Here is a 12,801-nt window from a genome sequence, read left to right as displayed (position 1 = left end):
CGAGACAAACATTCAGCACTGGCCAACATGGATACAATTATACAATTATACAGGACAATTAGAGGAATACGTCTAAAGAACATTGCTCTTTACCAGATAATCTTTTAGCTTGCTGTCATCACAAATTACATGTTCCTGAGATTACCAAACATTTCCATAGAAGCAACAATGCAACTTCAGAAAGACAACAACGTCAATTTAGAAAATAAGTAAAAATAAATCCCACGCAATGAGGTTGAGCACTCAACCTTCTCAAACAGTGTTGCTAAACAAAATGTGCTTGAGAAAAGCAATTAAAATGAAAATACTGTTAGATGTTTCCCAAACTCATCGGAGCCAGCCTTCAATCAAGCCAAGATCATCATCAGATTAATGCACTCTAGAGATGAGTTTTGTCCAGATCATCAAAGTAGTGGTGCTCCATAGCTTTCTTTGCAGATATCCTACTGGAGGGTTCATACTGCAACATTTTCTGCACAAAGCCAATGTACACTTAGTTACATGTCAAAAATCCAACAATATCATTCAGTTCCATGTTGTTCAAACAATGCAGTACATACACACTGGCATGTAGCAATTGCATTTTTAAATACATTAAAAATGTCAACTATATGCATAATCAAGTATCCAACGTTCCATAGTTTCCAAACATATATCATCAAGCATACTTTTCAGGACTACTAAACTTTTCAAGGATAAGCTGGACTGTATAATCAACCATACAGGCCAGCTTAGCCTCACAAGTCTAGTACATTGTTATGGCACATAGAGTGGCAAAGGAGTGGGTAATGCATTCTCATTGGAAACAATCTGTTGCTTTTACTTCTAAGGTAAAACAGGCAACTTAACTCACCGATAGAAGATCAAGCCCATCTTCACCCAGAGTCGGAACAGCTGAGGACAGCTTCTGTGGAGTCCATTGAGGATACTCATGCCAATTCATTAGTTTGCTAACTCCAGGCCAGATATCTTCATTTGGAGTGCCAAGTAACCTGAATCAGAGTGCAGAAGTATTAGTAACATTACCAAGAATAAATCTCGAATTAAAAAGAGAAAGGCACTCAAATTTATATACTAAGCGAACCTGAAAATGTGGAGGAGTTGTTGCAATTCAGAGTCTCCAGGGAAAATTGCTTTACCAGTTATGAGTTCAGCTATTCATTGAGAACATAAAAGTATCACCCATTAGTAATTTCATACATACAAACGAGCCACATTAAAACAATTCTTACAAGTAAGAGTGATTTATTACCAAAAATACAGCCAACAGACCAGATGTCTACTGGGGTCGAGTACTGCGTAGCTCCAAGAAGCACTTCAGGTGCTCGATACCACAGAGTAAGGATCTGAAACCATCGTTCAAATTCAACATTACTATCTAACTAACAAATTTTAACATCATAGTCACAGGACTATATGTAGTAAGTACCTCATGAGTATACTTCTTCATTGGCAAAGTGAACGCTCGAGCAAGACCGAGATCAGCTATCTTAAGCATCATTGTCTTTGGGTCCATGAGAAGATTGTGAGGCTTCAGATCCCTATGCAACACTCCATGACCATGGCAAAAAGAAACTCCTTTGCAAAGTTGGTACATGAGATTCTTAATTGTCTGAGGCGGAATAATCTCCCCCTTATTACGAAAACTCCGCATAAACTTCTTCAAATCAGTGTCCATGTATTCAAAAACAAGATACAGAACAATTTTCCCTTCTTTATTCTGTGCTTGTTTAACATCCAACAATCTAATTTGAACAAAAAAAACCTAATTAAACCCTAATAATAATAAATAATTAAATAAAGATTGATTATTTATACCTGACGACGGAGGGATCTAGAGAAAGCATTCTGAGAATGGAGATTTCACGGAGGGTAGTGGGTGGGACACCTTCCTCGTCTTCATGAAGTCTAGTCTTTTTAAGTGCAACGATCTTTCCAGTTGATTTCTCTCTTGCTCGATATACTTTCCCATATGTTCCTTCTCCTACTTTCTCCAACTTCTCAAATGCATCCATCGCTGCTTCTTCTTCTTCTTCTTCTTCAAACCAAATGAAATCAAGAAATGAGGCTTTGGAATTTATTTCTTTATTTTTGTGCCGTTGTTTGTTTGCTTTTTAGGGAACGGCTGGATGTTCACTTTGAAATTCAAATGGAAGGGGGAAATGGCCAACGTGTCCTTGCGATTTGACTTACAAACCATGTCACTACATTATTGTGGTGTGATGAAACCTCTAAAAATAGAGCTATTTTGATTCATCTGATTACTACACATTCTAACCTTATACATTTCCTTAAGATAGAAATCCACACTAGCATACTGATAACTGGTGCCAAACTGCTAATAGAAGACACAACCTCGGGTACAAAAGTACCGAGCAAAATACCCCATCCGAACAATTAATCCTCCATGTATTTCTCAAGGTTCCATTGATTCTAAAATATATTCAATCATATATTACGTGATCTTTGTCAATATCTCCAGAGTTATCATATATGCTCTATTATTTTGTTAATATACATCAGTGTTTTAGTTTTGAAGATTTTTCAAAGTTTAGAGTATATAGAAAGTTAAGGTTCGTTGTGGATATTACAATCAAGATTCGCCAATTTATTCATGTTAACAACTGACCATTATATTTTTGGAACTGAACATCCAAGAGCTCTTGGCATCAGAGTGCACAAGAGTAAATTTTAGCTGTGAAACTCGGGCGGGTTAGGTCGGGTTGAGGCCTAACCCAAACCCAACTATAGTTTCAAATGTTTCAACCCGAGCCCGGGACCAAGCCTTAGTCGGTCCTTAAATTTCCAGCCCAAGCCCAAATCAGGTTGGTCAAGTTTCTCGGGTTTCAATGTTAAATATTGAAGAACTCAACGCCTTTTCACTGTTAAATAAATAAATTAAGAGGTAAATAACACCGAAATTCAATATTCTAACTAAATCAAAGATATTTGATTATTTGAAAGGAAAACTAACCTGATTGATTCAATTATTCTCTCTAAAATTGATATTCTCAACTTTATTTTTGACAATAATAAATCTTTATAAGGAAATAATATAACATAATAAAATGAATGAAATATATATGTACATATAGGTAGACGGACTCGGATTTTTCAGTTATTTGATATTCTAACCTGAGCCCAACTCAAAACTGAGTCGGGTTTTTATTTTACAGGACCAAACCCGAACTACGGATATGAAATGTTAGCCCATGACCAACAAAAGTCGAATTTTAGCCCATCGGGCTTAGGCTAACCCGACCCAAGTTCCACCCCTAGTCAATTTGCTTAACATGGAATATTATTTATTTAATTTTCCATATTATTTGAATTCCATAATTTTATTTTATTTATTTAACATTTTAACACACTTAAATCAATAATTAAGATTATTGAAAAAATAAAAATAAATAATGATTAAGATTATACACTGACTGATGGAGTGATGGACAATAAAATACTCAATAATTTGTGTGGATTCATCAAAGTTATAATCCGTAATTATCAGCTTCCCATCTATCTAATAAAATGTTTTGTGTGGAGTCCGTAGGGGGCATATTCTGCTTACCATTGTATTTCACAAGTTGTGACTTGACATATCCAAAGTTTTAAAGAGATGCATGTATTTTTTCTGATGTTAATTTGAAAATCTTGGATCATTGTTGATTTGGTCAACAATGGCTGCTTTGTGGTCTGAACTTTTATCATTCAGTTGGTTATTAGGGTTCTTTTTAGGCGTAATTTGAAACAATGTCGTGGGCACAGGCTATATACTAGTAACCAATAAATACTAAGTTTATTTTCCCCCCCATTAAAATTTTATTAAACATTAAAAGGTAATATTTTCTTAAACAATTTATAGTATAATTAATTATCTTTGCAAAAAATAGAGACAATAATACAGTGAGAGGGATATTTTAATATATGTTTTTATATATAAGAAACATTTTCTAGAATAATTTTGGAATGGACAATCCATGAATTGAAATTTGAGGGGGACCTATGTGATACATTTTTCCAAAAAAATGTTTAGACTTCGGAAGCCTTGTTAGCAATTTGCCAAATTATTCAAATAATTCGCGAATTGAATTTTTAAAAGGCAGTACGTATAATACTTTCGAATGTTTGAAAGATTCGGAATAATTCGTGATTTTTTGCTTTGGAACGGATAATTCGGTTTTTGGCTAATTTTTCAAAAATTCGGCTAAAACAAAACAAAAAAACAAAAACAAAATTCAGTTGCGCTTTTGTTATTTTTTATGTATTTTATATCATCACTCTTACTTTAAGTGCCCTACTCTTACATTCTTAGTGATAAATAAATCAAAAAGCTTTGTTTTTATATTTTTTGGACAATATTTAAATTGTCATGTCATGGTGTGTGTATTTTGAAGTTTGAACTGTAATTTCAATCCAAAAACAAATAAATGAAGGTACTTATATAGACCGTTCAATTGGTTTAAATGTTTACGTAGCTAAATTGCTTGGATATATTTGTTATGTTGTAAAAAATATCAACTATTATTAATATTTACTAACATAATATCACAAATTTTTGTAACAAAACGTTTAAAACGCGTATTAATTAAACACCGCGGGCGAATATTTGACCGTACCATTTTTTTAAGTCACCAAATAATTTTTTGAATTATTTCCGTCATTATCAAATTTTGCCGTATCCTAAATTGCTAACAAGGTTGGAAATGCCATACTAACAAGGTTGGAAGTGCCATACCTTGTATTTCATATTTTGATCACCTCTATTCCTCTATATAACACTTCCAATACTGACGTAATAATAAAGTTACCAAAAAAAAAACATACTGACGTAATAATCTTTCAATGCACCCAACTCTCTGATATAGGCATATACTAAATCAATCCATGACCATACACGTACACATCTTACTTTTCATGACACAAATCTACACACTTAACAGACGCTCATTAAAACACAAAAGTCGTTTCATTAATCGGTAAATACCAGATCATTACCCTAAATATCACTCACTTCGAACCTTTCTTCTTCTTCCCCTCTTTTCTCCGCTCTTCAAAATAAAATAATCCCCAAATTGAAACCAAAACAAACCCTAAAATTCCTAATTTAATCTCATCTTCATTTGGGGTTTCAAATTTCCTTAGGGCTTTTCTTTGCAATCTACGGTTACATCTCCAAGGTTTCGAAATTTGTAATTTGGTTGTCTATATCTCTTCCTTTCACTGAAATAATTGCATAAACGTAGAAAAGTTTTGATTTTGAGGAGTCATTTCGTTGAAGACTGTAAAGCTTGTTTCTTGCTGTGGAATGGAGTAATTTATGGTGTTTGGTGAGTTGTTATGTTAAATTTTGTTTTGAATTGTGAGTAATGTGTTGAAATTGTACTAGTTTTGATTTTAAGATATTAGATAAGTTGAGGAGTTTGGTGTTTAGATAATAAAATGGAGTTTGAACCACTGAATATTGAAAATGAGTTGATTGAATATGACATGGGATATGAGGATGATGCTGTGGATATTGAGCATCCGGTTGACGACGAAGAAGATGATATGATTGAGAGTTCTTCTGTTGGAAGGGAGATGTATATTCCTGATGGGGATACTAATCTTGAACCTTATGAGGGTATGGAGCTGGAATCAGAAGAGGCAGCTAAGGCATTTTATAATTCGTATGCTCGTCGAGTAGGGTTTAGTACTCGCGTGAGTAAAACTCGTAGGTCTAGGAAGGATGGAGCAATTATTCAGAGGTCGTTTGTTTGTGCCAAGGAGGGTTTTCGTGTTGAGAAAGAAAGGCCTGGTGTAAATGAGAATAGGATTAAACGACCTCGTGCTGTGACTAGAGTTGGTTGTAAAGCTATGTTGGCTGTGAAAATGCAACCTTCGGGAAGATGGGTCGTGTCTGGTTTTGTAAAGGAACATAATCATGATCTTGTTCCAGCTGATAAGGTGCATTGTCTGCGATCCCATAGGCATGTCTCTGGTAGTGCGAAGTCGTTGATTGATACTTTGCAAGCAGCAGGTATTGGACCTAGTGGAATTATGTCAGCGTTGTTGAAGGAATATGGTTCAATTAGCAATATTGGATTCACCGAGCGAGATTGCAGGAATTACATGAGAAGTAGCCGACAAAGGTCACTTGGAGGGGACACTCAACTCCTTTTGGACTACTTGAAGCACATGCATGCAAATGACCCTGGATTTTTCTTCGCCGTGCAGGGTGATGATGAGCAGTATATGAGCAATATTTTCTGGGCTGACCGTAAGGCCAGGCAAAACTACACCTACTTCGGTGATACGGTTACGTTTGACATGACTTACAGGTCGAATAAGTATAGGTTGCCATTTGCTCCATTCACTGGAGTGAATCATCATGGCCAGCCTGTTCTGTTTGGTTGTGCACTTCTTGTAAATGAATCTGAAGCATCCTTTATTTGGCTATTAAAGACATGGCTTTCAGCAATGTCGGGCCGCCCTCCAACTTCAATCACTACTGATTATGATCGTGTAATTAGGTCAGCAATCACACATGTACTTCCACAGACCCGTCATCGTTTCTGCAAGTGGCATATTTTCAAAGAAGCGCAAGAGAAGCTGTCCCATGTTTATCATGAACATGTAAATTTCGAAGGAGAGTTCCATAAATGCGTAAACTTAGCGGAGTCAATAGAGGAATTTGAATCCTCTTGGTCATCTCTTATTGATGGGTTTGAACTAACGGGGCACGAATGGCTTCATGGTATATACTCAGTTCGGCGACAGTGGGTCCCAGTATACCTGCGCGATACATTCTTTGCCGAAATGTCTCTAACGGAAAGGACTGATACTATGAACTCATATTTTGATGGGTATGTGAATGCAGCGACATCTCTACAACAGTTTGTTAAGCAGTACGAGAGGGCTATAGAGACTCGATATGAAAAAGAAGTAAAAGCAGACTTTGAAACAATGAACACTACCGCTGTTTTGAAGACCCCTTCACCTATGGAGAAGCAAGCAGCTGATCTTTACACCAAAAAGTTATTTATGAAGTTTCAGGAAGAGTTGGTCGAAACATTAACTTTCATGGCAACGAAAACGGAAACGGAGGTTGATGGGGCTGCCACCATATATCGTGTAGCAAAATTTGGAGATGATCATAGGGATTACTTTGTTAGGCTCAATGTTCTTGAGATGAAAGCTACTTGTACGTGCCAGATGTTTGAGTTTTCAGGCTTACTTTGTAGACATATATTGACGGTCTTCAGAGTGACAAATGTTCTTACTCTACCATCTCACTACATATTGAAACGTTGGACAAGAAATGCCAAAAGTGGGGTTATTTTAGAAGAGCGTGGTAATGATCCCCGAGATTCTCAAAATGTTCGATACAATACTTTACGTCATGAGGCCCTTAAGTTTGTAGATGAAGGGGCCAAGACAATAGACGTTTACAACGTTGCAATGGAATCTATTCAAGATGCTTTAAAAAGAGTCGCTCTGGCAAAAAAGAATGGTGGGAGGCTTCCAATGATCAATGGAAGTAGCCGAGAAGATGGTCTTAGTGAAGGAGGTCATCAATGGGCTTTGGGCCCACCGCAAACTATGGTCAGTGATTTTTCCGTTTCTGAAGTTAGTAGTTATTACTCATTTTTTCTCCGCATTTGCGTTTCTGCTGCAAGTGATTGTGTTTGCTCTACTATTTGTTACATTTATTTTCAGTTTAGCAGTAATTTCACTAATGTGGTATTGTTCACGACTTCCGTTTCTTTACCAACGATCGAAAATTTTAACTACCGTTTGGGTGGTCTACTTAGTCTGCCAAAGAAAGGTGTGTTTGGGTTTTCTTCATAGTCTGCTATATGCCGATTTCTACCTAGTTGCTATGTGTTATGTTGTTGAGTGTTTGATTTTGCATGTTGAAGTATTGCATCTTATTTGTCAAACAGATATTAGTGTGCCCCCCCCTTCCCCTAGTGATGCTTTGTAATCTGCCGGTGCACCCAATCGACTATGTCTGATTTGTATGTGATTTAGGAGCTAGCATCGTGGCTGAAATGGATGGAAATGTAGATGCCATGGAAGAAGAGAGCTTTTCTCTGTTGATCTTTCAATATATTTATTAGGTCAACCTTGAATCTCTTAAATTGCATCTTTTATACCTTAGTAAAATAGAAGATTAGAATTTTAGAAGTAAAAAGTATCAAAATGTAAATAAAAGGTGGGAACCAAACTTTTCTTCAACAATCTGCTTGCCATTCAACCCCTGCTATAATGTGCAAGCCATTCAGTTACCTCTAGCTGTAAGCTTCAACATTGTTAGGCATTTTACTAACAGAGACGTCTCCAACTCTATCTAGAATAGTGCCACTCTTGTTAACAATAGTTGTGTGATCCTGGATACAAATTGTTGTGGCTTGTCACCTCATATGACTACCAAGACTTGCCTGTACTGTGTGTAAGACTCATTTGTTCAAATAAACCAAGTATTGTACCTTGTCACCTCGTCTAATCACCAAGACTTGGCTGTGCTGTGTAAAGACTTAAATGTTCCAAGTCAATGGTGGTTGGGAGATTGGGAGAAGCACTTCCACTGTCTGTTCTCCGCCACACTCTTATTCAGGATGCAATTGTTCTCCCTTAAATTTTACCTATCTTCGTAGGTGAACGACCTCATTCCTCTTTGAGATAGTATTCCCATGTGCCTTTATGGTCCCTCTTTTAAAGCAGAGGTTAACATTGTTTTTCAGTTTCTACTACTATTTATATTTTTTGTGATACAAAAATTTGTTGTTTATAGTTGGGTTGACTAATTCTGTAGTTTGGTACTACATATAATTATGAAGTATGTAATTGCTAGTTGCATACTAGCTTGCACATTAACTCCTACATTGAACGTATTATGCATATAGGTAGTTATGTTTCTTAAATTTGTTATTATATGAGCACCAATTTTTCTGAAGTTCCAATGAGTTTTTGCTTTAGTTCTTATTTTTTAGGTGGCTGTCACCTGTCACACATTCTTGTTGCCAAACAAGAGCAGTTTTAAATTGTATAGTTTTTAATGGCTAATAATTGATTTACTAAACAGTTGTGTACTGAATTGTAGGATGAAAAGGAGAAGAAAATTCAAGAACTGTCACGTGATCTTAGCCGGGCAAATCGTAAAAGTGAGTTGTATCGAGCCAACCTGCTTACAGTCTTAAAAGATATCGAGGATCAGAAACTACAACTTTCTGTGAAAGTTCAAAACATAAAGCTTGGTATGAAGGATAGAGATCTAGGCGGCTGAAGCAGTGTCTCTACACTTTAATTAGGTGATTAGGACAAAGTTATTTATGTTTCATTTTTTTTTTTTGAAATTGGGTGGATTAGATTTTGTAGGTGGAGTAATTTGTGTCACATGGGGCACACTAGGATGGTGGTGATATGTACTCTTCCTACTTAGTAGTAACAGATAATGATGGGTACTCTTTCTACAGTGTAGTAACATTCTAGCCTTGTGAAGAAGAGTATTCTGTATAGTTGCAACAAAGTTGATGTGCACCCTTTTATAATTATATGCTCACATTTTGTGGCGGGTGTGAGAGTGTATGACCAATTATGGCCAACATTTGTCTGAGGTGAAGATACCTTGTGTCGATACTGCCGATTCTTTTCTCCCCTGTTCCATCATGTTCATATTTATTTATTTTTTATTAATTTCTTTAAAGTTTAATCTATAGTGTCTGCACTTTTAAGTGTCAGATGTTGTTTTGTGGACAGGATCTAGGGAAGGGTCTGCCATTCAGTATCTGTTTCTTTTTTCTTTATTATTCACTTGGAACAGATTACTCTTATAGATTGTTTTTCTTTGTTTTGTATTTTTCGTTTTAATAGGACAACTCATTGAAACCAGGCTTACCCTGTGGTAGCATCTAACTATCTAGTTGGTGAAATTTGCCGCGTCCTGTCTTGTATCTTAGGAGTTTGGTTTGGAGCATAGTTCTTATTTTGATTGGGTGATCGATCTCGAGTGTTGTGTAATCTTGCCTTATATCCTGTCAGGCATGACTGAACCATCTAATATGTTGGATCTCGAAGTTTGTGGACCATATGAACCTGATGATTTGAATATTTGATTCCTTCTGATAAATATGGTTGGGATTTGGCAATTATGTAACCGTAACCCTTTATCTATTTGATTGAACTAAAGTCCTACAATTTTGAGGACCATTGCTTTGTAATTTGTAACATTATTTATCATTCTACACGCATTATTCCTTGGTTAATATCATCAATATAGGCTTATTGTTTGTGTGAACGTGTTCATTTCATAATTGATCCTGGATCCAGTTAAATCATTCTCAGGTTTAACCTGAAGCTGATAGATACTGTGATACCTACAGAATAGCGTATTCTGGCAGTTGGCATTCTTCACGCCCATGCCCATGCCCACGCCCACGCCCAAGCCTACGGGCTTGAGAAGTTCCAGGTTTACCTAGTCAAAGGAAAATGAAAAAGACTAGCCCCTTGTAACTGTGAATCTGTGATACACCACCTACAAGGAAAATGTACCCGTTCCATCAATGTTAAAGACCTTTTCCCCCTTCTTTTGTATTTCTACACAGAATAGACTGTTCAGTGCCTATGTTCCGTGTAGCTAAGAGCATCTCTCTCCATAGGATTATAGAAGTTTGAGGTGTTAGTGTTAGTGACACTTACAGAGGAGTGGTCCTCTCATTATAATGAAGGCAAAACATAGGAGCCATGCATTACTCTATTCTCTATTCCATCCATCAGCTGATATGGGGCCAACTAAACTAACTTGTGCCGTCAAATATGCTAAACAATTAACAATGAAGGCCAGGTTAAGCATGAACTTCTAATCCTATGCAACTGAGCAGACAGTTTCATCGTCCACCATCTGACCTACTTTATCCAGTGAATTATGTCTTGCCACGATTTCAAATCGATCATTACCAGTTACCCATATTGCCAAACGCGCCTAAGCACACCTAGAATCTAGGCTCACTACTCAACCCCAGCACCAAGCTACTGCCTATGCCTTCAACAGCAACACAGACAAATGGTTGTGATAATCAAAGTCTAGGCTGAAGTAAAAACCATTAAAATTCATGCTATGGACTTTCCTCACACAGCAAGGTATCGTGTTTAACACGGAAGCTAATAAGAGTGGTGAACTAATCATAAATCAAGTGAAAGGAATGGTTTGATGAAAGTTAGAATTAGTTCCTTCAATCATAGTTAAGCAACGATGCTACACACTCAATCACACCCATACAATGACTATGACCTATATGACATATAGGTCATGATCAAGGACTGCGCAAGTTGTTCGAACATATTCTTTCATTCAAATTTAAAATGGTATTTCTGAAACCAAGCAAAAAACAACTAAATAAGAATATCAGTTGGCATGATTAAGCATCGTGAAAGTCCTTGCGCTTAGGATTCTTATGCACGACAGGCTGTTCCATACTAAACAGTTATGCCATTTTAATTTTTTTTATTTTGATATATTGTCTCAAGAAGACACATCAGAAAACAGTTATTGAAAAAAACTACTCTCGAACCTTCACTCCCAAAGTAATATTTTTTTTTAAAAAACGGCGTCTCTTCGCTAGGCGGTCCCGTCGGTGTACAAATGTATTTTTTCCCAATTCATAATCATTGATATATTTCAAGCTGGTATTCAAAATACCAAAAATTTGAATTGACACACAAAATCAGTCCAATCATAGTGGATATTACTTCTTGTTTCAACTTGTGTAGAATCAAAACTTGAGTTTAGATTTTAAAACTCACAATTTTGGAAAATCAAACCCCGTTGAGAAGAAGAGCATATATTAAACAAGGAAGCAAAGAATATACCTTTTATTCATGATCAAACTTAAGCAAAAAATAAACCCTTTATTATTCACATCTTCATATCAATGACTTCTCTAACTAGCATAATTAAATTCCACGACTTTAAAAAAATAAACTAATTCCAACATCTTCCCTTAAATTGAGATTTGGCAACGTCCATTACCAATTCCCAAGAACGTTTTCAGCTTGATAAACTCGTTGGAAGTCCAGCTTGAGAATACAATGGCATCTACTTTCAGAAGTCCAGTTACAGGAGCATCAACGGATAATCATCTTCACAGATATGCCATCATTCAAGCCACATATGTGCCTCTTCAACTAGGAATCATAAATTCCACAGTGCTTTAATGGAAGAGGGCATAAGTCTACCCGCATAAAATCCTCAACTCAAGAAAACAGCTTCCTTTGAGGCAACATCTTCCCTTAAACCTTGAGTATTTTTGTATATTGCTCTGGCAACGTCCATTTTTCACCTTTATAACAGCAATTGGACTCCAATATAGCAACACACGACTATGAAGTTGCAACGTTTTTGCCTGAGCAAGACTTTATACTATATAAAGAAAAGATAAATCATCACGGTTTGACCTGGGGTGATGTTGAATATAGTTGAACATACTCCAATTAGGCCCCATGCTGCTTGTGTATACATGTAAAATAACATGAGAGCAAATACTGAAGATGATGTATATATATATATACCTTATAAAGTACTGTGTATACATGTACTTAAGTCGTAACTATTATTGCCACTACCTTGACACCCCGAGTTGATAACTTCATCAGAGAACAGATCAATGGCACAGGCAACCCACCACATAAGAAACTGCTTCACCAATCCAACCCCACTTTGATTAAGACTGATTTCCTATTTAACCAATCTTCAAAAGACAATAAATAAGCGGTGAGAGGACATAGTGTGCAACTAAAGAGAGTAAATAATTGGTGCCCATCCGA

General features: G+C 36.3%; 2 protein-coding genes across 3 annotated transcripts; one reads left to right on the top strand and one right to left on the bottom strand.

The window, feature by feature from the left end:
- Positions 1-67: 67 nt before the first annotated feature.
- LOC147491506 (cell division control protein 2 homolog D-like) lies at positions 68-2,150 on the bottom strand. Its single transcript, XM_086567092.1, has 6 exons — positions 1,819-2,150; positions 1,430-1,745; positions 1,253-1,346; positions 1,085-1,154; positions 854-992; positions 68-472 (listed from the first exon to the last, which is right to left on the bottom strand). The coding sequence occupies exons 1-6, from the start codon at positions 2,013-2,015 to the stop codon at positions 380-382; spliced, it is 909 nt and encodes a 302-aa protein (XP_086423218.1). The 5' UTR covers positions 2,016-2,150; the 3' UTR covers positions 68-379.
- Positions 2,151-5,014: 2,864 nt separating this feature from the next.
- Positions 5,015-9,999, top strand: LOC147491505 (protein FAR1-RELATED SEQUENCE 5-like). 2 transcript variants are annotated; one of them, XM_086566187.1, is made up of 3 exons: positions 5,015-7,581; positions 9,083-9,290; positions 9,853-9,999. In XM_086566187.1, exons 1-2 carry the CDS (start codon positions 5,440-5,442, stop codon positions 9,263-9,265), a joined length of 2,325 nt encoding a protein of 774 aa, XP_086422313.1. In that variant the 5' UTR covers positions 5,015-5,439; the 3' UTR covers positions 9,266-9,290; positions 9,853-9,999. The 2 variants fall into 2 exon arrangements, with proteins under 2 accessions (XP_086422313.1, XP_086422312.1); XM_086566186.1 differs by lacking the exon at positions 9,853-9,999 and having other exon boundaries at positions 9,083-9,601.
- Positions 10,000-12,801: the final 2,802 nt, after the last annotated feature.

Source organism: Coptis chinensis, chromosome 6, assembly GCF_015680905.1.
Source record: "Coptis chinensis isolate HL-2020 chromosome 6, ASM1568090v1, whole genome shotgun sequence".
Classification (NCBI taxonomy): domain Eukaryota; kingdom Viridiplantae; phylum Streptophyta; class Magnoliopsida; order Ranunculales; family Ranunculaceae; genus Coptis; species Coptis chinensis.
This window is presented reverse-complemented; position numbering and strand designations above follow the sequence as displayed.